At 55.8% G+C, this 26,469-nt stretch overlaps 1 protein-coding gene and 1 long non-coding RNA gene across 5 annotated transcripts; one reads left to right on the top strand and one right to left on the bottom strand.

Moving 5' to 3' along the window:
• Positions 1 to 581: 581 nt before the first annotated feature.
• On the bottom strand, positions 582 to 25,952 carry FLOT2 (flotillin 2). Of its 4 annotated transcripts, XM_075168664.1 has the most exons (14): positions 25,816 to 25,952; positions 25,613 to 25,731; positions 24,668 to 24,791; positions 24,277 to 24,588; positions 12,929 to 13,010; positions 8,130 to 8,220; positions 3,536 to 3,659; positions 3,006 to 3,124; positions 2,455 to 2,568; positions 2,243 to 2,362; positions 1,593 to 1,807; positions 1,225 to 1,408; positions 911 to 1,060; positions 582 to 735 (listed from the first exon to the last, which is right to left on the bottom strand). In XM_075168664.1, the coding sequence occupies exons 1-14, from the start codon at positions 25,940 to 25,942 to the stop codon at positions 697 to 699; spliced, it is 1,920 nt and encodes a 639-aa protein (XP_075024765.1). In that variant the 5' UTR covers positions 25,943 to 25,952; the 3' UTR covers positions 582 to 696. The 4 variants fall into 4 exon arrangements, with proteins under 4 accessions (XP_075024765.1, XP_075024769.1, XP_075024767.1 ...); XM_075168668.1 differs by lacking the exons at positions 24,277 to 24,588; positions 24,668 to 24,791; positions 25,613 to 25,731; positions 25,816 to 25,952 and adding exons at positions 10,077 to 10,145; positions 22,078 to 22,164; XM_075168666.1 differs by lacking the exons at positions 24,277 to 24,588; positions 24,668 to 24,791; positions 25,613 to 25,731; positions 25,816 to 25,952 and adding an exon at positions 22,078 to 22,189.
• On the top strand, positions 3,657 to 16,486 carry LOC142090566 (uncharacterized). The gene is made up of 2 exons (XR_012676581.1): positions 3,657 to 6,218; positions 6,356 to 16,486. It is a non-coding gene; the product is annotated as an uncharacterized LOC142090566 (long non-coding RNA).
• Positions 25,953 to 26,469: the final 517 nt, after the last annotated feature.

Raw genomic sequence — 26,469 nt, 5'->3', positions numbered from 1 at the left:
AGGGCCGAGTTAGGTTCCCTCCAGAGTTAATGCTCCATCTCCCCCTCCAGATCCCGGGAGGAAACTTCCCCGAGGGAAGGCAGCATGGGAGCGGGCACCGACTGCAGCACCCACCGGCAGTGCCCGATTGTCACCCTCCCAGGGTGTCCTGCCACCTCCGGGAAGCCCAGCCTGGGCAGGACTACGGGGTGAGACACTCAGACGGGGAAAACCAGCCACAAAAACAGCTTGTGGGCAGAGGCAGGGGCTGGGCAGGGCCCAGGAGGGTCGCTGCAGGAGGGCAGGGAGCCCAGGGGAGGTGGGTCCTGGCTGTTCTCTTCCCACAGCTCCACGCTCCATGCTCCGTGTCCCGCCAAGCCTCTGCTCCGAGCTCCGAGCAGCCGCCCGAGGACAGAGAACAGCAAGGCACCGGGATTGCAACACCAGACAAGCTGCCAGTCGTAACTGGGGATCGGATCCAAACCCCGGCCTGATACAATACACAGTTAGTTACAAAATAAATCCCCTCCCACCCTTTGTAATAAAAAGAGCAGCTGACTGGACATGCATCTTTCTGGCCCTACAAAATAAGGCACCAGAGCTTAAAAATGAAACTCCAATTGTCTTTGATATAAAAGGAATTCCCACGTGTTGAAGGCAGTTGATGTCTGAGTGCATAACAGGGAGCGATCTTCATTAGCTTTGGGTTGGCCAGCCTCATGCCTGGGCCCCGGTGGCTTTCTGGATCAGGGGAATCTGCAGGAGGGGAAGAGAGAAGCTGTTAGGGCTGGAGAGGGAGGCAGGGAGCTGCCTGCACTCTGCGGCTGGGCAGGGCTGGGGAAGGAGAGGTCCCTAGGAGTCTGAAAGCTTTCAGGCAAGTCCTTGTGCCCTCAGAGCCGCAGGAATTGCCAGCTGCCGGCGCCCGGCTCACCTTTGTGAGATCCACGCCGGTGATTGCACGCACGGAGGCGGGGATCTCGGCCAGCAGACGGTTCACCTCGGACGTTGTGTTGCTGCTCTCTCCGCTGAGAATAACGATCTCGTCCACTTTGGAGAGGGGAGCAGCCACTTTGGCAGCGATCTGGGGAGGCAGGGAAGGAGGGCGGGATGAGCAGAGAGCCAAGGAGCTGCTCACCAGCCTGCTGGCCAAGCTCGTGGGGCCTCTCTGGGCCCCCAAGAGACCTGGCCCAGCCTGGGAACTCCCCACCACTTGCGTGGAGTGGGGGAAAGCTGCTCCCTCCTCACCTCAGGCAGCGCATCCAGCACTAGAGCCAGCTGGGCAGCTTCTCCATACTGCTGGAGTGCTTCAGCCTTCAGCTTCATCCTCTCAGCCTCCGCCATCCCGATGGCCTCAATCACAAAGGCCTCTGCTTCTCCGGTCTTGCGGATCTTCTCTGCCTCCGCCTGAGCAATGAGGACTTGCTTCACCCTGGAAAAGGAAACCCAGCCCTCCAGCAGCCCAGATCCCCGCAGCGTAGCCAGCACCGCTTCCCTCCCTCCGTCAGCCACACGCCTGCTCCACAGACAGCCACTTCGCTCCCACCTCACCCCAGCCCAGCGTGCAGCCGGGCTCAGGGCTGGTCCCTCTCCGTCCGGGTCGCAGGCGCACTCACTTCTCGCCCTCGGCGATCTGCTGGATACGGTAGGCTTCGGCCTCCGCCGGCCGCTTCACAGTGGCTATCAGCTCCTTCTCCATCCGGATGATCTCTTTCTCTTCCACTTCGATCTGCTTCTTGCGCTGCACCACCTCGATTTCAATTTCCTCCTGGCGGATCTTCTGCTGCTCCCGGGCGCTCTGGAGCTCGTAGGCCAGCTGGGCCTCCGCAGTCTGCACAGGGGAGAGATGAGAAGAGGGGTCGTGGCCATGATCTCCTGTGCGCAGACATAAGGACCCTTGGCAGGCCACGAAAACAGATGTGGCTCCTGGTCTGGACCAAACCTCCACCCAGAGGTGATGTCCCTATCCTCAGAGCTGCACTTGCTGTCCTGCCCTGTGCGCCCTTCCCACAGCACCCGAGCTGAACCAGCTCTGGGTTCAGCTTGGATGACACCCCCCATCCTTTCCTCTCCTCCTCGTCCACCTAACCGTTGCAAGCAGGAGAGGAATCTCCTGCAAGGAGTGCACACTGTGACACAGAAACCTGGGTTCTCCACCGCCAGCTCTCCTAACACATGCAGTAGGAGGAAGCTGGATAGTCCCAGAGCTACCAACACCATCACAAACCAGCCAGAGAACGGAAGCGGGCTGTTGGATACCTCTCACCTTAATGTTGACCTCCTCACTGAAGGCAGCCTTCTGCAATTCAAAAGCCCGTTTGGAATCTGCTATTTTGGTATCTGCCATGAACTTGACATCCAGCATTTCCTTCTTGCACTCTGCCTCCTGCAGAGAGGAAACAGAGAGCAGAGCTCCAGGGTGTGCAGCTGGAGCGAAACGGGCTGCTCCGGGAAAGACCAGCACATCTCTGGACTCACCCGAATGCCAGCATCTCGCTCAGCTTCTGCCACACCGATGTCTGCATCCCTTCGGACAGCCGCAGTCTGAGTCTTTCCCAGGGAGCTCAGGTAGTCCACTTTATCATAGACATCCTGGAGAGGGGAAGATAAGTCATAACCACGTCAAATGAGCGACTCCATCTTGCTCCCTTCCCATTGAAGCTCAGAGCAACCATTTGTGCGGTTAGGCCAGGGTCAGAATGAGCCGCTGCTGCCAGACAGAAACAGGCGTGAGAGGGAGAGGCGGGCTCTCCCGACATCTTCCCTCTGACTCCCCGGAGGCTCAGCTATCAGCGAGCTCTCTCCACGAGCCGTGTTTACGGAGGCAGCTACCAGGTGCTCTTTGCCCAGCTGCCTGGATACAGGACATGCTGTGACGGCCGTCATGGAAACTCCCGGAAGGCTGGGGCAGGCTGTCAGCCGGAGCCTTTCAGCCAGCAGCAGCAGGGGAGCCAGGGCCAGGCTCTGTTGTGCTGCTTCTACAGGGCTGCCGGGTGCCCCACAGCGCAGTGTCCTACGTCTGGGTGTACCTTGATGGTGAAGCTCAGGATCTCGATACCCATGCGACCCACGTCGGGAGCTGCCACCTCCCGCACCAGCTTGGCAAACTGATCCCTGTCCTGGTAGATCTGCTCCACTGTCAGGGTACCTGCAGAGGGAAGGAAGGCGAAGCACTTTATTTGGAACAGGTAACATACAACGGTGTGGATCTAAGCTCAGCAACATCCTCGTTGCCCCTAATCTCCTCAGGTCTGGGCACAAGGGCGTAACCACCTGCAGTGTGCACCAACATCTCAGTCTCACAAGCGCACGTGCTACCTGCAACCCGTGGGGACTCAGACATCTCTTACTGCAGGCACTGAAAACTCATTTATCACAACACCCAGCCACACAGCAGGAGCTGCTGGAGGGGAGGAACAACCTAAGATGCCACCTCTGCAGTCAGCAGAGGGAAGCACCCGTTGTGGCTGCTGCGGTGGCAGCAATACTGCTGGGACCAGCCAGCAGAGAAGGAAGAAAGCTACTCAAGATGCCTTCAAGAGTGTGAGCCCCTCCGCACCTAGGATGGAGCGCAGATGCCCCTCCAGCGTCTGAAGGACCACGTTCTTCACATCCTGCACGTTCTTCCCCAAGAACTGCTCACAGGCCACAGCCAGGAGCTCCTTCTCGGTCATTATCTTCACCTAGAGATAGAAGACAAAACCAAAGGGACTGAAGGTGCCTGTCCAAAGAGGGACAGGCACCCAACAGCAGCAGCAGCAGCAGAAGCAGCAGTACCACCACCAAGCTGCCAGGCCCCCGTGCTACCGATGCTCCAAGGGACCATGCTGAGCTGTCACCACGCTGAGCCAGGCCACCGGACCAGCCAGGGAGCCTCCGCTCGCTGCTGCTGGGGAGAGCCCTGCCGCAGGCACACGCAGCAGCGCCGGCGTCCCAGGCAGACACCTCTCCAAACCTCGACTGCAGCTCAGCGTGGAGAGGTGCTCCCTGCAGCCATCTATGCCGCAGCAGCAGCCACGGGGTGATGTGGGGACAGAGCCTGGCCCTGCAAGTCCCACCTGACGAAAACCCTACCAAAGAGCCCTGAACTACCAGTTCAGCCACTGTACCAATACCAGATGTAGGAGGAGAGGGCTTTCTACCACTACCCCTGGCCAAAAGCTGTTTCGTTACCTTTCTCTTCCTCCTCCTTCACTAGAATTAATTTTTCTGACACAGGAAAGGCAGAGAACAAGGAAGAGTCTGACATGCCCAAGGAGCAGCTTGGGAACAGGGGCTCCATTCGGCGTTCCCTGCAAGGAAAGATGAGACGAGATGGCCGTAGCACACTGGTTTGTCGTGCTCGTGGCTGGGAGCTCCCAGCCACCCCTTTGTGGTGACCCCAATGTGCTGCAGCCAGGACCGGGTTGTCCCGCTCCTCATGGTCAGTCTGGTAATGAACCCCAGAGGTGGGACCCAGCCGCCCCAGGGCCGCTCTCACCTCCCGAAGTCAGAGCCAGATGTAAAAGCATCCCCAGGTCCAGACAAGCCAGGGTCTTAAGATGGTCCTGCTGGTCATGGGGCTGCTTTTTAAAGGCAAAGTGGGTTAAAAATCTCTATGGGGTATGTTAGGCAGTGGAGATGTGTGCTCATGGAGCTCTATAGGACCAAGCTATGAGGAGCTACAAACCACCAAGGTGACAGCTCCTGGTGGCCAGGTCCAGTCTGAGGGCTCAGGCAAACTCTGGACACAGGGATGTCTCTGTGTCTGGCAGCACCAGAGGAGGAAGCAGGGCTATACCAGCCACACAGCTCTGCTGGGACCTCTGGGTGCTGAGGGTCCCGCAGCACCCTCTCATGGAGACATCTGGGCTGGGCAGTGCCTCCTGTCCCATGAGATGCTGGTGGCACCCTGTGTCCTGCTCCAAGAGCCCTGGCTGGACCTGCTGCTACCTGGGATGCCAGCATGGTCCTGGCTCAGAGACCTCCGAAGCTTCAGGCGCTGCACAGGGGCCCTCCGAGGGTCCCAATGCACGCTCTTGATGGGTCCACAGCCTATAGACCTCATCCTGACACCTACAAGACTGCTTTTCAGGGTCGAACTGCTGGCAAAAGCAACGCAACTATTTCTTGGGAAAGCCTGGTCTGATGGCCTGCGAGTCCGGAACGATCCCGCAGCCTAACCTCTGGAGCTGAACGGCAGCACCCGGCCCCAGCGCTGCCAGAGAGCAGGACAACTGGGACCAGCCACCACCTTCTAAGGGGACTGGAGGTGGTGAACCGTGTTAGATGCGGCAAGCTGACCAAGACTCAGCTGCCACAATCCTATCCCTAAGTAACACGAAGAAACACCAACCTGGGCTGAGCCTATTTCCTACCTTTGCACCTCAGGCTGGGTTTCCCAGTCAAAATGCCAAACTGAATCTTGGACAAGCATAGCAATCCTCTTCTGCTTTCTCCCCAAGACCTCTGGGATCCTTACGGGGCCGGGCCACAGCGGTTTCTTGTCCCTGCACCCCAGGCCAGCAGTGTGCACTTTCTACACAAGGGGGAGTTGGGAGAGCTGCTTATGCAGCTGCACCCAGGAGCGTGGGCCCTGCACAAGGCTCATCTCGCAGCACACGGGAGGTTTTTGCAAATACCAAAACCAATTAGACTCAGCAGCAACGTTTACGGTGTGCATCTGCCAGCAATTCCACCTCTCTAAACAATCCCCACCCTTCGGGAGCTACAGAGAGGACAGTCAGAGCACGGAGCAGGATGTTCGTTAAGAGAGTCCCTGCGGTATTTAACAGCAGCAAGGAACGATTCAGCCTCTGTGAATAAAGCCAGCCAGCAGCCTGCCCGCGCCGGTAAACCCTGGACAGCCCGAAGGAGCCTGGCTATCCGCTCAATATGGATGTCAACCTACAAAGCAAAGGTTGCACAAAACAAAATAGAGTTGAGCAATTTGCGCTCAGCTTGTTTCCAGTAATTCAGACAGGGCACTGCGACACTTGGTGCTTCTTCAAATGCCATTCACATCAGAGAGAGAGTTTAGCTGGCAGAAAATCAGAGAGCGTCTATAAAACAATCCCATCTGGAGGATCGATACTGCCGCACCCAGCTCCAGCCAGCTGCAGTCACAGCGAGGGGCGAGCAGAGACAATCCAATTAGCTCGAGGCTCAGAAAAATGGTACGGAAGGATACAAAGCCCAGCGTGGCCTAAGGCAGCATCCCAGCGCACCCCAAGCACCCAGCCAACACAGAACGGAGGCTACTGGTGAGTACTCATGACATCTCTCTTCAAAAAAAGAACAGCATCCTTATGCACATTAAGCACTTCTATTGTTACGGCAAAGGTTTTAAAAGGTGTTTCTCCAGTAATAATTTGCTTGCTTTTTTCCTTTTTTGCACAAGCTTTTAAAAGAAAAATGTTTGCCTCAAAAGTACTTCTACAAAATTAAGGTAACCTCTGCCACGCACGTCCCCAACTGCCTCAAGTCTGCTTTCTGCATGGTAATTCCTTGCATCTCACAACCCTAAACCTTTAAAATTAACGGAGAGTGAAAAAAAAGAACAGTGAGAAGAGAGAATAACATGAGTGAGATGAATTGGGAGCTGCATTTTTAAATCAAGGTACCTGGTGATCCAGCCTTCTGCCACCACGCGCCACCCAGCCCAGACCATTCTGCAGGCAATGAAAGGATGTCCCAAAACTAGGTCAAAAAGGAATGCTGGCTTCAGAAAAATACTTTTTCCAAATACAGAAGGAAAAGCCTACAGATTTATGAAATGTGTGTGAGGGTACACGTGGGTGCATGCATTTTGCCAACCATGCAAAGACCACTGTGGCTATGCGACACGTTAGCAACTAAATGGATATAAAGAACTGAAAAATTGAAAACAAGGATGCCGGTTCACACCAGTTAGAGCCAGGATGAGCCCAAGATGCTGGCTCCCATGCTGGTGCTCTTGCACGTAGCCATGTTCCCCAACAGGAGCAGGGCGATGGATTATCTGCTGTTGAGTCACAGTCGTGCCCAGCCCTTCTGCCATGTGTGACAATCCAGAAAGCGCTCCTGGCTGAATTCATGTCCTCAGTTACGCACAGACACGGCACGCAGCTCCTCCGCAACGTCAGTTCAGAGCAAACCAATGAACCTCGGGAGGAATCTGCTGCTCTGGAAAGCACTGGGTGAAATCTGTCAAGCGCTTGGTCTTAAAAGGGCTGCAGCAGCCACGGTGCTCTTCCCTGGGGGGAGCCTTTTGACGCACGCGGGATTTTGGTCACATCACTGTGTCACTCAGCGGCTCCCCGCAGCTCCACTGCTCGACCGCAGGGAACATGGCAGTCACCTCTCCTGCAACAACAGACCCGGGCATGCCTTGGACACACGGCGACCACAGCCTTGTGCGCGCTCTGAGAACCGCTATCTTGGTTTTATACACCCAGAATGAGCTGTCAGGAGCAATTTTCAATCAAAGCATCCAGCTGCCTATTCGAGGAGTCAAATTCAGGCGAAAGCTAACAACATTTTCCTCCCAGCATCCTCCCCAAGGCAGGACCTGGTCACAAGGACAGACCCTGTATCAGGGCAGCAGACCTCGGACTCTAAGAAACGCGGGTGTTTCAGTGTGCTACCACAAGCAGCAGGAGCTGGTTTTCACGAATGAAGAAGGCTCGAGAGAATCAAAATTCAATTCAAGCCAGAAATTTTATACACAAATTTTAGTGCCTGGAGGGACTAAGTTCTTTATTTAAGCTTTAACTCACCGTGAAGAATTACAAAGTCCACGTGCTAATAGTAACAATCCAAAGCAACATAATGCTCGATACCATCTCAGGAGTGAATAGCTCAGTCCTGCAGGGTCCCACACAGCTCCAAGGGCACTGCGGTACATCAGCGTTTCACAAAGAGATCACCCACACACACCTCATTTGCCACGTGGACAAATGAGACACCAGAAAAAGAGGAATGATTTTGGGGAGAGGAGGAGAGGTCACAACCCCCTTCACAACACGGGACATGCTGTAGTGTGTTTGAACCAAGGAGGACAGTGTGGTTTTGTACAAGAATTTGTTTCAGAGCAGGTGGTTTCTGTTCCTGGACAACAGCAACCTCTTAAGGGGGAAAACCAGACGCAAGTTAGAGACATGCATTCCTGAAATGATGTTTTGGAGTTACTGTACCTGTGCCACACCTGTGACAGTTAAAGCTACCCCCTCCGCCGTCTCTACGTCCTCACACCTGGGCTGTAACGTCATTATCTCTAGGGAAATCCTGCCAAAAAACGTAAAATATTTGCACGTTTCCAGGTAACACACACTCAGCTCTTCCCCTTGCATCTCCTGCCCCAGGCTACCTGCCGCACTCGTCACAGGTAATGTAAGACAGGCACAGTATGCAGCCAAGGGACTGCATCTCTGACCGGAGACAGACAAGTCACTTTGGCCAAGAAATAGATTTTCAGATAACGCTTAAAGGCAATTTATCAGCAGAGAAAGGCTGGGAGCCAGACTGGAAACGATACCGTGACCCTTTCCCTTCTGCTGGGCTAGCAAGGTGGCCAGAAGCAGCTTTGGGACCCCAAAGGGCCCTCCGTCACAGGCTCGCTGTGCCACGCTGCCCAACGCCGGGACAGCGCGTGCTTTCGCTGGCTGGTGTCACTGGTTTAAAAGCACAGCATGGACCCGGGATGCTCCCGCCGGCAGGAGCTCTGGTGCTTGGCAAAATGTGGCGCTGATGCTGCAAGAAGCAGCCCTCCCTTTGCCCTCACGGGGTTAGCATTAATACAGACCTACCCCCGATCTGGTTCACCTCTCCCTCTATTTTTGCTGTGTCCCGTGACCCAAAGGCAAATAAGAAGTGAGTCCCCAGCTCTTTAGGGCCATGCCTGTATAGTATCAGGCACCCAGGAACAGATCCCGCAGCTCCAGAGCTTTCTCAGTCACCCAAGGTGGGCTCGAGGTACTTTGGCCAGACCTGGCAATCTGCAGGTCATGATCTGATAAAACAAGAGACAGGCTTAGCCGTGGCAGGTTCTGCTTCAGGAAGCAAAGCCCGGCTCTCGTGTCAGCCATAACAAGCCGTGAAGGCGCTGGGAGTCAGGACAGGGAGCCGCAGGGCAGAGAGCTTGTGTCAGTGAACATTAGGTCAAACATCTGAACCATGAAGGGGCTGCGCTGGGCTGCTGCGTGCGTGCCAAGTCGCTCCAGGATTGGCTGGAGGTGCCGAAATGCATCTCTGCAAGTTCATGCCTGCTTTGGCCACTGTCCTAATTAAACTGGCACGCAAGCTGGGAGCTGATAAAACAGATCCCACTGTCCAGGACATGCCCAGGCATTTTTTGCCATATGCATTTGCAGCTTTAATCAGCTAGTGCAGCCTTCTGAAGACCTAATCTATACTTTGAATTTAATCTCAATACTGTGCTGCTTCTTAGCCGGCAAGTCACAGGGATGTTTGGTAATTACTGTTACACTGGTTCATAACTGCTCACGGTGCAAATGCTAGTCCTGTACGTTGAAACTCATCCAAGGTCTCTATGCTGTACTTTCAAACGTGACAACATCCAAAATGGGCACTGTCTCCATGCGGAGGAAGAAGGGCTGAGTGGAAACCCATATCCAAAACTGCAGAGCCAGGTACAGTTGCAATTTCCCCACAGGTGTGCAGGTTTCCTTTTGAAACGGCACAAAACCTGCCTTCCCACCTGCCCCAAATCCTGTACAGAACCCAATCTGGCCTGCTTGTGGCTCCACACAAAATCAGATGCCCTTCCGCTCTCCACCAAGCACACAATGGAAACAGTGCTGTCAAGGAAAGGGTTACAGCTGGAGCAAATGTCTGCAGCGTTATCAGAAGGAGCCAGTACAGGGATGCTGAATTCGGAATTTGCCAAGTACGCATCTGTCTGCATTACCTATAAACTGTGGAGTGCGCCCCAGGGCAAGTGCCGGAGAAGGGGAAGGAGAGGAGGGTATTGAGATTTCAGCTGTCCCATTAGAAAACCATTAGTTTTCATGTTATCCTACTGCTGCTGCTGCTGTTGCTGCTGCTCAAAACAGAGGGATAAACGGTTAGACATGATGTTAGGAAGCTGGTGGATTATTACCTGTGCAACCCCTGTTACGTACAGTGGGACCCCCTCCGACGTCTCAATATTCTCACAGCGACAGAGGATGGTCATAACCTCCAAAGACAGTCTGAGCAGCGAGGAATAAGGGTAGGACAGCAAATACACAAAGCAGTTATCAGAGAGTAAGACACTCATTGCAAAGGACAGACGAGACTTTCAGGTTTCAGCTTTTCCCTGTTCAGTTTGCCTTTCTCCCACTGCCCGCTCCCAGGGCTCCGTCACGCTGGGCCAGACCGGCTTCCCTCATCACGGCAGGGAGTTTACAGCATCCAGCTGCTCCTTTTAATGAGGCTGGGGGCTCGTCTCCACCCTGCATCCCGTAAGTCATCGCAGATGAAACCGAACCGTGTATCCCACCTGGACTGCCATGTTGGAATCAGCTGGAATTCTCTGTTGGACTAATCTTCACACAGAAAATTCCTTTTTGTAATAATTTCGATGCTTCTATGCCAACATTTATGAGGGCCCAGAAAAATAAAAACACCAGGGACTTGGCTGCCCACCCCTGGCTAAGGTATTGATGAGAGAAGGTGCTTCCAAGCGTGTCCTGAGAAGCTGAATAATACCATTTGGTTCCCCCAGAGGCATGCAAGATGGAGCTGCCTCTCACTGCTTTTATTTCTGACCCTTAAACAGGGACAGGACTTTTATTTTTTTTCCCCCCAGTCCTCAAGGTTGCAGCAGGATAACAGCCCAGCACCCTGCCAGCTCTAACTGTTCGTTTTGTTGCCAGGTTAGTGCTACCTGGCGGGATGCCGCTGACAGCGACACAATTGCTGCTGCCTCTCTTGCTTTCAGCACTGGCAGTTCCAGAAAAGATGTCCTAATTTCGGAGGAGGAAATCTGCCTCACTCTTCATGTTAATGCAGCAGGCTCCATCTGTGGCACAGCTTATTGTATTTGGGAAAGGCTCTGTTCTCAAAAGGAGAACTAAGCCCCATATCCCATGGCATAAACCAGGGGTATAGATCTTAAAGTAAAAGATTTCTTTGGGTGCTGGCAGTCCTGTCTGAGCCCCGTTTGCTAAATAACGTACAGACCTCTATCACATGACAGCTCATTCCTGGCACGCAGTTGCTGGCCCTGGACTCAGCCTTTGCTTAACTTAATAAGTCAGCCTCCCAAATACATCTGTTATCTCCTGCACACAGCAGGTCAAGGTCCTGCACTGTTCTCTGGGCTTCTCACACAACAAGAGGAAGAGCAGAAACCATTTGTACAAATCAACAGTCCTCCCAATAAGATACCTCACAAAAATTCGGGAATGAAGCTTGTCTGGATCAAACGCAGTTCTTAAGCATTGAGCCCACAAGCCGGGCCTTTCCTTCCCCTCCCACCTCGTAGGAGCGTCGCTGGAGAGCTGGGGCTAAAGCAGGAGGTGTTAGCTGAGACCTCTTCATGCAGCCGGAGCACTGTGGTAGGCGCTCGCAGCAATCCCGAGTACCGGCCACCGGGGAGAGGACCTGAGAGCTGTCGTGAGTCAGTGGCCAGCAGCAGCCAGGACCCTTCGGACAAGGCAAGCCGCCTGACCCGCAGGTGAACAGCAGCTACGGTAGTGCATCATCTGCAGAGCGAGGGCAGCAACATGCTCATTTGGTCTGCTGGTGGCAACACGTGAACAGGGAAAAGAGGTGACAAGGTCAGGCAGTAAAAGGGTTAACTACAACCTCTGGCCGTCAGTCAGTGCAAAAACCCAAAAGTCACGTCTTTATCCTTTTTCCCTGTTATTTTTTAATAGACAGAGGTAACCTGCATTGGTGAGCATGAGGGAGACGTTAGGAGAGAGTAACATTCCCACAGATCCTAAAGACGAAGAGCTACGTTAGCAGGACAGCAGCACTATTACAGCATGTTAGTTCAGAGACCAGCGCAGTAAGAAGCAGCAAGCAAAATCCACGACTGAGGAAAGGGAGAGAAAGGAAATCCCGTGGTTTTAAACACAGTCTACTCCCACGGTGACAGCAGTCAGCACACCTTTAGAAAAAGAGACTTGAGGAACAGGAGGGGGCACTGGCCCGCTGCATACCACAAACGTGTTTGTTACTGGGTGAGGGTTTGGGCCATACTGGGCAGAACTCAGCCCCTCTTGTGAACTCATGGATGAGTCCCACTGCCCAGCACTTCTGTGAGAGCCTCGTAGCTGCGGAGCGCTGCAAAGGCAGCGGAGGAGAGCAGGGCTCTCGCCTTCCCCAGCACAGGAAGAAACACACTGACCAGCCAGGCTACGGCCCTCTCAGCTTGGTGGGTTTTAGGTAACTCAAAAATAACTAAAACTGAAAAAAACCCAATCTGATTGCCTTGGGTTTGAGGAGAGGTGTGGACAGAGAGCCCATTTGAAAAGTACTTCAGCTGAAAGCATGGGATTTCTTTTCTTTTTTGTCTTTTGCACTGTGATACCCATCTGTCCCCACAAAATGAGTCAGCACAGAACTACCCCATCCTGTGATTTTATTTTGCACATCATCGATCATCGTTTACTGTCAAGTAAGCCTGAAACGACAGGGTTATCTCCTGCAGGGCCCTGGACCACCTCAGCCCCATCACTCAAAGCAGAGGACGGCCAGAAGCAGCGTGGTTGTGAGTGACCCTACATTCCCACGCTCCAAGGCATGGCACAGGGCATGGCACACGTTGCTCCTTCCAGCTCCTGGCAGCGCTGTACGCCAGGCAGCCTTCCTCCGAAGGACCAGGAGCTGGTCACAGCCAAAGGCAGCGGGCTGGGCTGATGCTCATCCATGATTTCATATGCAGGGCCCAGTCCCGTGTTCCTAAAGATACCGCTGACAGCCCCACTGGAATGGCTTTGCCTAACTCATACTCCAAAACCACAAATAACGGGGGTCTCCTTACCTTTGGGTGTCAGTAATGCACCACCAAGCCCAGGCCCAGCCTCCGTATACATACTGCTTTACATCAGAGCCACAACAGCCACCTGCAGCACAGCAGAAAGCACAGAGATGTAGGGATTACACACACGCGCGTCGCTCTCCGCCAGGGAAAAACCTGCACCCAGACAGTCACACGCAGAACAACTTCACAGCAAGTCTGCCCAGCCCCTGGGTGCTGAGGAAAGGGCACCCCGGGGGGGTCAGAGGTTCCCCCAGCCCCTCGGAGCAGGGGAAACACTTTGGCTCGGCCACGTTACAGCAACGGGTGCTACCAAGCCAAGCTCTGCAACTTGACTCAGAAGAATCCAAGCATGCTTGCAGTGTCTGATAAATAATGAACACAGAAAACTCTTTCCAAGATCCGCAGCAGCCCTGGAACACCCTTTGGTCGGCCATAACACAGCTGGCCACCGGGGAACCCAACGCTCTCCTCACCTCCTTGCTTCACAGGGCAATTTTCCAAAGGCAACCTTTTTTTGGAATTGTCTTCTAAAATTGGAAAATAGTATTTGTAATAATTCAGTGTGATGAACAATAACACACAGAAAGTGTCAGTATTTCAAACCATGGTTTTATTTTAGTTTTGTTAAGCAGTTTAAGCATTTTTAGCAAACAGAATCGTTGTAAGCACATGCTTCAGTACCTTTAGCTGTGATGCACCAGCTCCATCATGGAAAGCCATGTAAGAAATCCATCTCCTTTCCCTCACCCACACTGCAAACCACCCTTAAACCCATCGAAAAGCTAGCAGGTCAGCATTGGAGGAGGGGAGAACCCTTGAGCTCCTCAAAAAACATCTCCTAGTTCTGGCTCATGCAAGTACTGTGGTTCCTGAGGTTTTCACGGTCCATCACAGAGCTGGCTGCACCCAGAGTTCGGGCAGCCTTTAGAACTCCTTTAGATTAGATCTAAGGAAGAAATTTTTTTTACAATGCGGGTGGTGAGACACTGGAGCAGGTTGCCCAGAGAGGTGGTAGGTGCCCCATCCCTGGAAACATTCCAGGTCAGGTTGGACGGGGCTCTGAGCAACCTGATCTCGTTGAAGATGTCCCTGTCCATGGCAGGGGGTTGAACTACATGACCTCTAAAGGTTCCTTCCAACCCAAACTATTTTATGATTCTATGAACTCCTCTGACACATTTAAGATTTGACCCCAGTGAAGCCAGAAGACGCTGTCCGGATTTTCACATCTTTGATTCAAGGAAGAAGACGCCTGCTACCTTCCAAGTGACCAGCCCTAGGTTTCATGCCTGGCAGGGGAGGAGCTCTGCAGCTCCCCGGCTCGGACCAGCTGTGAGCTGCCGCCGTCTCTCAGGCAGATGAAACCAGCAGTCCCTCCCTAGCCTGTTATCCATAATCACACTTATTGCAGCAGTGCCCGAGGGCCTCAGCAAGGCAAGCGCCGTACCAGCGGAGCAAGAGACAGTTTCAGCCCTGCGGGACGTATCTACGCAGGCAAGACAGCGCCAGCGCAGAGGAAGAGCAGGCACGCAGGGAAAACAGCCTGGCTGCAGCACTGTGGGAACTTCGCGTTGTGGGAGGAGAAAGGGAGAACTATGAAGCCAGCAGACAGCAACCACAGAAGACAGCCCTTGCAAAAGAGACGACGATTATTAAGTTTGCTGCAATAGGTCAAAATGAAGAAGCAAAGGCAGCACACCTCCAGGCCAGCGTGCCGGCTGGGCCCTCTGGACTGCAGGAGGGGACCCTGTCCTCCCCATCCTCCTCCTCCTCCCCATCCTCAAGTGTTTGGCCATCTTCTGCTATCAGCTAAAGATACCGCCTGCTTCACTGGCTTCCATGCAATGGTTGAAGATACCGCCTGCTTCACTGGCATTGCATTCCATGCAATGGTTGATAAACCGGCAGATCGGCCCCATCTACAATTCTTCACCCTCCAACTTCAGCAGGAAGTAAACACAAATGGGAGACAGATCTACACCCTTTTTCAGGTCTCCTGCGCTCCACAGCCTAGAGGAATATGCTCCCATCACCTCTGAGACAGCCTCTGGATACTTCTTCCCGTAGCTGGAAGGCTAGTTCAGCCAGGCAAGGAGTTACAGAAGCTGATGATACAATATCCTGCAGCATATTAACCGCAATGCCTTTTAACATTTCTTGGAGGACGTCAGCCCAGTTAGCTCAGCCTTTTAGCCAGGCCCTTGTTTTCCAAGAACAGGAAGGGAGGTGTTCCTGGCCGCCAGGAAAAGCAGCTCCACATGGAAAGGTACTTTATTTCACAGGGTCTATGCGGTCTTTGCTGAACCTCTGGTAATAGTTTCATAAGAATGTTCTGAGAAAACTCTGCACCCTAAACCCACCATTGTTACAAGAATGTGCCTCTCCACACAGATGTTTCTTTTCTTCTGCAGGCAATGCAAGAAGTATCGCACCCAAAGCGAGCCCCGTGCTTGCTTCCCAGCGCTACACAACACTGCTGCACAGCACAGTTTACTAAGCTAGATTATATGTCAAAAAATGTTCAAAGCATAAGAAAAACCAGGGAAAACTAACACATTAAACAGGAGCAGCATGCCAGCTGGTTGCTTTCATGCAAGGACGTCTGAGTGCAGCAGAGCTCCATCCTGGTAACGCAAGTCAGATGAGCTGAACGCTCATTTTCCATTGCAGTCCTGCAGCCTCTTTCCCAAGTCTCAGAGAGCAAGTGAAAAAGGAACCAACAAAGCTAAATCTTTGCAAGGCTAAAGAATAAACCCTCTTGCACAATGAGATTTGGCAGAGAAATTGCCTTTTCCAGCTATAATACGCCCACTGTTCTAGCAGCCTGGGTCTCACAGCCGCTTGGGCATCGCTTCCACAAACATCCACCGTGCCTCTTCCGGGGCAGTGTACGGCGGCCAGGCGCACTACAAATGCAGGATTCATAGCCGGGAAGCTGCCATCCAGCTTGGCCTCTTCCCAAATGAAGGGGTCCCATGTTCAAGCAAGAATTCCCAGAGCCAGGAGAAAGCACGTTGTCTAGTTGGTTTGGTTTTTTTTGGTTTTGTTTTGGTTTTTTTTAATGAAATGAGATTAATCACTTGGGAGTTTGTAGATAAACGGAGCTCTCAGCAGATGCAGGAAGCTGCTGCCCTGACGGACGGCACGCAAGAAAGAACAGGAGTCCCAACAGTTACGGGGACACAGGGCTTAAAACATCAAAGTTGGGACAATTTGAGGTTGTGAACAAGCCCTGTGTTGTTTGCTCTCCCAAGGTAACTCGCGGCAATGAGCTTGTATTCCGGCAGGAAGCGGCGAGCGTTCCGAAATCAGGTCGTGGTAAACAGGCTGCTACGGTAACTCGGTAACTATATTTCTTCCCAGAGACTGCTCCAGGCTGAACACAAGAACAGAGCAGACACCGGTACCTTCACCCGCACGGAGAGAGCTGCCATCTTCAGGCCTCAGTTCAGGGCAATCTCGTGCTGGAGTCTCCTCTTCCAGGAGAGGACACCCACCGCCAACGTTGGGAATAAAGAGCTCGGTCCAGTCGGACAGAAGCTGGGTTTGTTAGAAAAACAGTTCTATGCTGGGAAATGTCACGGGGTGCTAGCAAGCGAGTGCAGAAAGACAAGGAAAAAATTGATAATTGAAAACAGCTACTGACAAAAGACATAATGGAGAGGAGAGAAAAAGGCAAAGGCATACAGAAAGAAACGTAATAAAGCAGGGTCTAGACTAAAGTCAGTGTCTGGATTCTTAGGCTCTGCCGTGCATATAAATTAGGCTTTGTCCACACGCAGAAATGGCACAAGGTTAACAAAAATTAATTTTAAAAGATGCAGGGTTCTCTGTTGAATCCATAAAATCCTTTGACGGTCACTACAGCAGATGAAAGCAGATTGTGCTGGCTAGCTTGTTTTGGATGTAATCTATATCAAAATGACTCATTTTAAGTTACGAGTATCAATGTTACAGAGCGAGTTTAAAAACACACGTTTAGTTTAACTCATCTTGTAAACAGAAACCCAGAGAAGACAAACCACAATGAAGTTACACAACAAAACTAGAGAGCTACTACCCCAGAATTCCTCTTGGAAACCAAAAGGAAAGCCCCGAGAATATTCTGTCCACCTCTTTCTCCTGCTATGCTTTCTGAAGAGTAATTTGCAAGTCTTGGAGATTTAACAAGCACCTGACAAGGGAAACCTTGAGCCCCACCACCTGCAAAAAGCTGAAGAACTACCTCCCGAGAAGGAAACATCACAGAGGAGCTGCATCCGTTGCCTTTTGTGCGAGTGGTGAATAGCTGTATTGAGCACCGGCAATCTCACGCTACAAACTCGAGACAAGCTGCGATGCTGCACTCTGGACAGCAACCGCTGAGCAGCACAGACAGCACGAAACCAACCGCGGGGCAAGATTTTTGGCTAGCCAAAATGAAGAACCTAACTTTGCAGGAGCACTCAGTTAAACCTGGCAGACAACAATCAGTGCCACTAGAAGTTTTCTGCTTGGCTCGCCCTGTGCGAGAGGTAGAATACCTTGATCTCAACCCTGGGAAACAGTTTTAAACTCCGGCTCCAAAAGCACGAATGCAGACAAGGGCAAAACCTCACGTGAAACCCAGCCGAAGCTGCCTGCTCCTTCTCACAAACTCATATTGCTTTTGAGGCTGAAGAACTGGAATTGCAGCTAGCCAGCGTCACCTCGGCCTGTAGCTGGAAGTGGAGGGACAACCCCGATGCCATCAGCCCCACCACGACCGTTAGGTCTCAGACGGCTCTTGCTGCTCACCATGTCTTTCTGCAGGACACGGCCTGGACCTTCTCCTCCCGTTCCATTTTCCTGCAATCGACTGTTCTCACCTAAGTGCAGTTCTCTGCATTTCTCCTTATTGAACTGCATTGTATTTCTTTCAGACCATTCAGTCAATCTGTTCAGTTCGTTTTGATTCCAATCCAGCTCTTCAAAGCTCTCGAATCCGTTCCCAACTCCATACCGTCTGCAAATTCAATAAGCACATTCTCGATTCCATTATCCAAGCCAAAACAAGGAACTTACTTGATAAATCCTTTCAGCTGAACAGTGAGCTACTGTCAAGTTCCCTGGCAATGGTTTTCCAGGCAGTTTCATATTAATTTTATAGTATCTGAGAAACCAGTTCCTCCTCGCACTGTGGACTGCAAGCCTCTTGCAGGAAGGGCTTGCAGAGCCTCAAGCAACCTTTATTTCAGGCTTTCAAAACTTAGAGAAATACCATAAAAACAGCACAGTCACATTGCCTCAAAATCATGACCAATTCCTCTTGCAGGAACAAGAAGGACGCAGTAACAGGATGCAAGAGCTTAGAGCAGCTCTGGAAAGGTTAACTACCCCTGACTGCTGGGGTGCGGCAGGAAATGTTTACACAGAACTGGAATTAACTGCTAGCTCTTCTTGTACTTTGAAAGAGATCAAGGAGCCCCAAAGGGTGCTGTACTAACGTTTGAGAAACTGGGCCGGACGGTATTTCTCAAGCTGACTGCTGCGAAATCCCCTGAGAAGGAAGTCAGATTAGCTGGGCACGGCTCATACTCAGCAAATGCACGTTGGTTGTTTTCTTCTAGGTGTTCACGAGCAAGGTATTTGTTTCAGTATTCTCCTAGGAGATAAAGCTAGGTTGACTGGGCTGCGACTCCCCTGACTTTTTTTCCTCCGTTCACATCCTGAACTTTTGCTGAAACAGCAGTTTGTTCTGACCCAGAAACACGGTGGGCTGTGCCAACCTTCCCCTGTCGTGTATCTCCAGGTGCTCACCTTGAAGCTGCTGGACCGTTGCTGCACGGTGCCATCCTGCAGCCCTCGTCAGCCTGAAGGAAAATGCCCCGACTATAGCGATTCGGGCAATGCCATGTACTTATGGGAACTGTAGGATGAGCAGGGCTACTATAAATTACATCTCCTTATTATGAGACTCTGCAGAAGTATTATAGCATTGTATTTCAAAATTAGCAGATCGATCCTGAGCCACAAAAGCTGCATTCAACCAGACTGTAACCCAAAACCAGCATTACTCATCTGAGACAACCTATTTAGCCGGTGGGAACATTCGGATATCAGGATGAACAGGTACTTTGTGTATCTCCCCGAAAACTCGACTGGCTCCGCTGTGCTTGGAGAGGACTCAGTGATGGGCCAGGCGCCTGCCAAATCCTCCTCAAAGCTTGCACCAAACCTCACCGGGAGGCTCCCAGCACCGCCACTCTCCAGCAAAGTTAGACCCATATTCCGGAGAGACCACCATCGCCTCCGTAGGGCTTTGTGAAGCATTCTTACAAAGCCTGGGCTCTACATTTTATGGACGGATTGGCTAACCCAGGGCAGTTTCTTAGAAGGAGATTGGTGTTGCTCAACAGGGGAAGGACGTCAGTGCCAGCAGAGTGCTGACCCGTGCCTGGGAAGCAGCTTCCCAAATAAGGCTACGAAGCTCCTGCACACACAGATGTTCCCAAGGCACAGCCGGCTGCTCCCTGAGCACTGGGGGAAACTCAAGTGTCTCACAAGAAAGTGAAAAGAAAGAACATCACTTCTCAGAAGAAACCCACATGCCAGGGGAGGCACATGACCAAACTTCCTTCAAGAGGCACGGGCTAAATTTACAATAAAGAAAACTTTCCAATCGGCTTCATGATTTGGAGGTGCCTTCCCGCAAACTGAAGTCTTTCAAATAACAATTGTATGACAATTCAAGATTGCAAGCCAAAAGCCTGCTTTTAATATTATTTGCTGTTGGTTTATTCTTCCCTTCCCCCTCTCTCCCCAAATCCAACCTAATATCATGCAAATAAATGCTGGCCCCCAAGGTCCTCTCTGATTTTCCCCGGAGAGAAACGGCTCAAGTTCCTGGAACTACAACTGCTTGTAGTTACACGCCTCCCACTAATGCCCTGGCATTCACTCCGCACGTAAGCATGGAGGAGCTGCAGGGCTGCGGGGCTCTGCAGAGCTCCCACAACCTCTCAGGCTGCCCCTGAAGCTCAGGGACGGTGCCCTCAGGAGACAGCAAGCGTTTGCAGACCACGCTGGGCAGTGACAGAGGAAAGCCACGTCTGGTGACAGCACCAAACCCAATTCTGACTCGCAGAGCCTGGCGTGATTGCCCTCCCTTCCCAGAACACGGCTGTACATCGAGGAGCGTCCTCGGCTCGCTGCTCCCGGCTGCGGGAAAGTGTAACTCTTGGAACTGAGAGCAGATGCCACAAATTCCTGCTGGCTCATCCTGCAAGCCGTGTTTTGTAAACTTCGGAGTTGAACAGAGGTGAAACCAAGCTTTTATGATTGAATGGCACATCTGGAGCACGGCTTCCCGATTCCTCCTGCCGGACGTGGCATTTCACCAAGTGGCGCTGATTTTGATGGAGGATCCCTTCGGAGGGAAGCGCAGCATCAGCTCTAGATCCCAGCTGGGAACTGCAGAGACGTGCAGCAGCTGCTCACAGAAGACCAGGAAAGCTGCAAGAAATACTGCTGCTCCAGGCAGCTGGCGGGTGCGGTTTGTAACTCCTTAGAAGCAGCCGCCACAGCGGGCATATTTGTTTCCAAAACTGAAGCCTGCTTCTGGCATCTCCTCAGCAATTCCCATAACAGGTCTGTTATCCAAGAGAGATGGACTGATAACAGACCAGCCAGAAGCAAGTGCCACAGCCCGCTGGAGGCTTTGCCTCCAAAAACATAACAACGTAGTATTACACGCACAGCAGAGCTGTGATCGTAGCACATCCTTGAGGTTCACAGACGTTTTCTCACAGGTCAGTTGAGGTCTGAACATCACAGCGCTTGTCACAAAACTACTCCAGTGTTGACAGAAAGGATGGAACGTGATTGAGGGCACATGAAGTCAGAAACATCTGTATCTAACCTGGTTATAACCTTGCACTTGGCCCCAGCCTGTCACACAGCGAAGTATCCAGCCCTTACATCAAACCGTTACATCACCTAACGGTAATTAAGTCCTGTCCGCATGCAGCCTGGTCTATGCCAAGGAGCACTTTGGAGCTTCGGCAGAGTATTGAAGCAGCTACAGGTTGAATCAAAAACAGGGGATTTCAGTGCTGGTTTATTTAACCCTAACCTAAGCAACCAGCTCACCCGATGATAACATTACACATATCTGATGAGCGTCCAGTGTCAGCATCACCAAGAGGCCAGGTGACGTGCTAGTAACGAAGCAGCAGCGGCATATGATGGATGAGAAGAGCACCCCAGGGACAGGCCTGTGGTGCCCTGAGCCAAGCCGCCCTCTCTGCCCCAGAGGGATGCTCACACCCAGCTCCCCTTCCCCGGCAAAGCCAAAGCCAACCTGCCCCCCAGGAACAAGTTGTCTTCTTGGTTATCCAAGCCAAAGGCTGTTGGCAGCGGCCCAGAGCCCGGCAGCCTTGCCGGTGCCACTGCCTGACATCATCCAAAAGCAGCAGCGGGGTGTGCTGCTGGCACCGCGACCTCGCCCACCGCTCTCTGCGCTGCGGGGACCCCACCCCGGAGCCCACGTGGCAGGGAGCTGCCCACCGCCCCATGGCACCCGCTTGCTAGGGACACCCCCCAGCACCCCAGTGCCCACCCACAGCAGGACACCCTCCGAACAACGCCGCAAGGTCCCCTCATGACAGGGACCCCTCCCAGTGCCCCCTCAAAGAAGGGTGTCCCCCCACAACATCCCAGTGCTCCTTCAGGGGATCCCCCCTCCTCCCAAACCACAGGGCACCCTGCAGCAGACACCCCCAAACACACATCCCAGATCCCACACTTCGCCCCAGGCAGGGCCTCCCACTCCCCACCACCTCCCAGGGCCCCCCCAAGGCAGGGACCCTCCCCAGAGCCCCTCCATGACAGTGACACCCCCCCAGAGCACCTCCCAGGGTCCACACATCGCAGGGTCCCCCCTCGGTGCCCCAAAGCCCCCTCTGAGTTCAGGGACCACCCCCCCCCAACACCAGATCCCATGACAGGGACCCCTCCAACCCCTGAGGGTCCCCTCACAGCCAGAACCCCCCAATTCCCACGGGGGCCCCCTCCTACCAGACCCCATTACAGAGACACCCCCCACCCCCCAAATTCCCTCAGGGTCCCCCCATGACAGGGAACCCCTCAGGTGTCCCCCCCCCACGGCCCCTGCGAGGCTCCGGCCGTACCTGACACCACCAGCGCCTCGTTGGGCCCCACCGTGTGGCAGTTGCCCATGGTGCCCACACCCGCCCCGCGCCCGCCGCCGCCTTCACCGCCCGCTCCCACAACCCCCCGCGCCGCCCCGCCCCGCCCCGCCCCGCCCCCGCCGTCGTGCGTCGCGGGCGCGACCCGCGGGCGCAGCCATGTTGGGGAGGTCAGTGCTGCGCCGCGCCGCACCCCGGGGGCGGGGCTGAGCCCGGGGCGCCGCCGCCATGTTGGGTGCCGCGTGTCTGCGCGCGCGCGCGCGCGGTAACATGGGGCAGGCGCGTGCGCACTGCAGCGTGTGCATGGGTGTGCAAGGGGGGGGTGCGTGCACTGCAGCCTATGCATGGGCGTGCAAGGGGTGTGTGTGCACTGCAGCGTGTGCATGGGTGTGCAAGGGGGGGGTGCGTGCACTGCAGCCTATGCATGGGCGTGCAAGGGGGGTGTGTGCACTGCAGCGTGTGCATGGGTGTGCAAGGGGAGGGTGTGCACTGCAGCCTGTGCATGGGTGTGCAAGGGGGGGTGCGTGCACTGCAGCCTATGCATGGGCGTGCAAGGGGGGTGTGTGCACTGCAGCGTGTGCATGGGCGTGCAAGGGGAGGGTGTGCACTGCAGCCTGTGCATGGGCGTGCAACGGGGGCGTGCACTGCCGCGTGTGCACGGGACTGCAAGGGGAGGTGTGTGCACTGCAGCGTGTGCATGGGCGTGCAAGGGTGGGTGTGTGCACTGCAGCCTTGCATGGGTGTGCAAGGGGGTGTGTGTGCACTGCAGCGCGTGCACAGGTGTGCAAGGCGGGGTGTGTGCACTGCAGCGTGGGCGTGCATGTGCACGGCAGGGCTTCTGCACTGCAGCGTGTGCAAGGCAGAGTGCATGTGTACTGCGGCGCCTGCACGTCTTTGCAAGGCAGGGCAGCAGCTTTGCTGCAAGTGTAAGGCGGGGCGCACGGCCTTGCTTGTGCATGCATGCATATGTGCAGGGGACAGCGCCCTGCGCTGTACTGCATGCACGCCCGCCCATTGCAGGGGGGACACCGCGCGGTGCCGCAGCTGCGGGGCCCAGCCGTGCTGCAGCAGGAAGCCAAATCTGCCCCACAAACATGGCCGCCGCCTCCCAAACCCCCGGGCTGCGGCAGTGCAGCGGGCGCTGCCCCCGCTCAGGCCTTGCTCTGCCTCCTCCGCCGGCGCCATTTTGCAGCCATCCCCACCCAGCTGACGGGCGGCCTCCTCCCTTTCACCACCCTCACTTTTATTGTCCGAAATGGGTGGGGGCTGGCGAGGGGCTCCCCCCGGCCCCCCCCAGCCCCACCAGCCTCTCGCTGGCCTCCCAGAGCGCCCGGGCCAGTCGGTCGTCGCGGGCCGGTGGCCACGGCTCCTGCAGGCGGCAATCGGAGAAGTAGCGGCCGCTGAAGCGCTCGAGGCCCTCCTGCATGGCGCAGTGCAGGGAGGTCTGGGCGCCCTCGGCCGCGTCGAGGAAGAAGAGCCAGGCCAGCGGCACGAAGAGCGGCTTCAGCCAGAGCGGCGCGTGGCGGAAGAGCTCCGTGTTGACGAACCCTGGGACGGGGGGAAGCGGCCATGTCGCAGCCCGGCTCCCGGCGGGGAAGGGCCCATGCGGGAGCCGGTTGCTCTGCTGCAAGAAATGGAAGTGGCCGCGCCAGGGCGGCCTTTGCACGGGCGGCTCTGCTGTGGCCTTCCCCGAGGGCCAGGGTGCACCGTGCGAAGGGAAGCTCCTGCAAAGGGACACACTGCACGGGGACACCGTGCGAAGGGACACACCGTGCGTGGGGACACCGTGCGAAGGGACACACCGTGCGTGGGGACACCGTGCAAAGGGACACACTGTGCACAGGGATGTTTCACGCAAAGGGTGCAAAAAGTGCATCGTGCAAAGGGACACTGTGCAAAGGTTGCACCATGCAAACAGGTGCTCCGTGCAAAGGGATGCTCTGTGCAAAGGGAGACGCCATGCAAAGGACGCTCCGTGCCAGGGGATGCTCCACGTGCAGGAATTCTCTGTGCAAAGGCCGCGCCGTGCAAAAAGCGCACCCTGCAAAGGCAGCCCTGTGCGCAGAGCCGCACCACGCAGAGGACACCCTGCGCAAAGGGACGCCCCGTGCAAAGAACACCCCACGCAAACGCCGACGGTGAGCCCACCCCGTCCCACCGTCCCCAGCTCCGGGTCCCTACCTGGGTGCACAGCGTAGCACGTCACCTGGGTGCCCTGCAGGCGCGTGGCCAGCTCGCGGGCATGCAGCACGTTGGCCAACTTGCTGTCGCAGTAGTCCTGGAAGGTGGACAGCGGCCCGGGGGGTGGGCGGCCCAGGGTCTCGGGGCGCAGGCGGCCGGCGCAGTGGGCGCGGGAGGCGACGATGACCACGCGGCTGGGCGCGCAGCTCTGCAGCCGCTCCAGCAGCAGCTGGGTGAGCAGGAAATGGCCGAGGTGGTTCACCTGGAAGGAGAGGCTGAAGCCGTCCTCCGTCGTGCCCCCGGCGCTCACCCCTGCAAAGGAGACACTGCAGCCCACGGTGGGTGCCCGGGGGGGTGCAGGGGGGACACCCGGGGGGATCCTGGCGCTCACCCGCGTTGTTGATGAGGAGGTGCAGGTGGGGCTCCTGGCGCAGGAAGGCGCTGGCGAAGGCTCGCACCGAGCGCAGGCTGGCCAGGTCCAGCTGCATGAACCGCACCTCCGCGTTCCCCGTCTCCTGCAGGAAGAGCGCAGCCTGGGGCAGGGCCGGGGTGGGGGGCACCCTGCCCGGGGTGGGGGACCCTGCCCAGGGTGGGGGCTGGTTCTGGCCGGGGGGGGATGCTCTGGGGGCTGGATCTGGCTGAGGGGGGGGGGGGCTGGACTGTGCTCGGGCAGGGGGGGGTACCTGCGCCTCGGGGTGCCCTGGGGTGCTTGGGTATGTCCCATGGGGGTGTCTCAAGGGTGCCCCTGGGGTGCCAAGGGTGCACCATGGGGGGGCTCATGGGGGTGTCCTGGGCGGTGTCCTGGGGGTCTCCCAAGTGTGCCCATGGGGATGTCCTGGGGGTGCCATGTGATGCCCAGGGATGTCCCATGGGGTTGTCCACCCCTGGGGTGCCTGGGGGTGCGCCATGGGGGTCTCCTGGAGGTGCTCATGGGGGTATCCTGGGGTTGCCCATGCGATGCCCAGGGGTGTCCCATGGGGGTGTCTCTGGGGTGCTGTGAGGGTAGCAGGGGGGTGCCATGGGGGTTTCCTGAGGGTGCCCATGGAGGTGTCCTGGGGGGTGCCCATGCAATACCCAGGGATGTGCCATGGGGGTCCCCCGGGGGTGCCCTGGGAGTCTCCTGGGGGTGCCCATGGGGGTGCCCGTGCAATGCCCAGGGCTGTCCCATGGGGGTGTCTCAGGGGTGCTCCGGGGGTGCCGAGGGGGTGCCGGGGGGGTGCCATGGGGGTGTCCTGGGGTTGCCCGTGCGATGCCCGGGGGTGTCCCATGGGAGTGGCCGGGGGAGTCCTGGGGGTCCCCTGGGTGTCCCGGGGGGTGCCGCTGCCGCGGCGCTCACCGTGCGGATGCGGCGGGCGGCGGCCTCCCCCCGCGGGGCGCTGCGGGTCGCCAGGACAACGCGGGCCCCGCAGCGGGCCAGCTCCAGCGCCGTGGCCGCCCCGATGCCGCCGCTTCCCCCTGCCGAGCGGAGCAGAGCGCGCAGCGGTGAGCGCGGGGCCGGGCCCTACCGGGGCCGGTACCGGGGCCGTGCCCGGCGCTCACCGGTGACGATGGCGGTGCGTCCGCGGAGCGTGGGGCGGGCGCGGGGCGGCGGGACGCGACGCAGCCCGTGGCGGAGCAGCGTGTAGAGGGCCAGCAGCAGCCCGGCGCCCAGCAGCACCCACCCCATCCCGCCGCCGCCTCCCTGTCCCGCCCCGCCGGGCAAGGGCCGCCCCGGTAGCCGGCCCCCGCCTCCCCGGGGCGGGAGGAAGGACGGGGGCGAGGGGCCGCGCCTTTCGCAACCGAAGCGCGGGGTTATCGGTTTTTGCGAAGCCCTTTGTCTGCGGACGAGATGAATTCGTGGCCCCGGGTCGGAGCCTCCTGCCTCCACGCTGCCTCCTTTGCTGCAAACCCTGAGCAGCAGGAGCGGTGGCTGCTGCGTGGCCCGATGCCCGAGGGAGAGGGCGAGGGGTGCCCGCTGTCACCCCTGCACCCAGAGCCCACCTCTCTTGCCCAGAGAGGTGGTAGATGCCCCATCCCTGCAAACAAGGTCAGGTGGGACCTGATGGAGGTGAAGATGTCCCTGCTCATTGCAGGGGGGCTGGAGTAGATGACCTTAAAGGTCCCATTCCATGGTTCCATGACCTTCCAGCCCCCATCCTCTTCCCTCCTGGACCACCCGCATCCCCTCGCAGGACAGCGGGCTGCCTCCACCCA

This window comes from Calonectris borealis, chromosome 19 (assembly GCF_964195595.1).
Source record: "Calonectris borealis chromosome 19, bCalBor7.hap1.2, whole genome shotgun sequence".
Taxonomy (NCBI): Eukaryota; Metazoa; Chordata; class Aves; order Procellariiformes; family Procellariidae; genus Calonectris; species Calonectris borealis.
Note: the sequence above shows the minus strand (reverse complement) of the source record. Positions and strands in the feature narration are given on the sequence as shown.

Coding starts and splice junctions, on each gene's coding strand:
- FLOT2 (XM_075168664.1), bottom strand. CDS start 25,942: ATGGGGTGGGTGCTGCTGGGCGCCGGGCTGCTGCTGGCCCTCTACACG. Junction 3,660..8,129: donor CTGTCACAGGTGTGGCACAG/GTACAGTAACTC, acceptor TTCTATCTCTAG/GTGAAGATAATGACCGAGAA. Junction 2,363..2,454: donor AGCGAGATGCTGGCATTCGG/GTGAGTCCAGAG, acceptor TCCTCTCTGCAG/GAGGCAGAGTGCAAGAAGGA.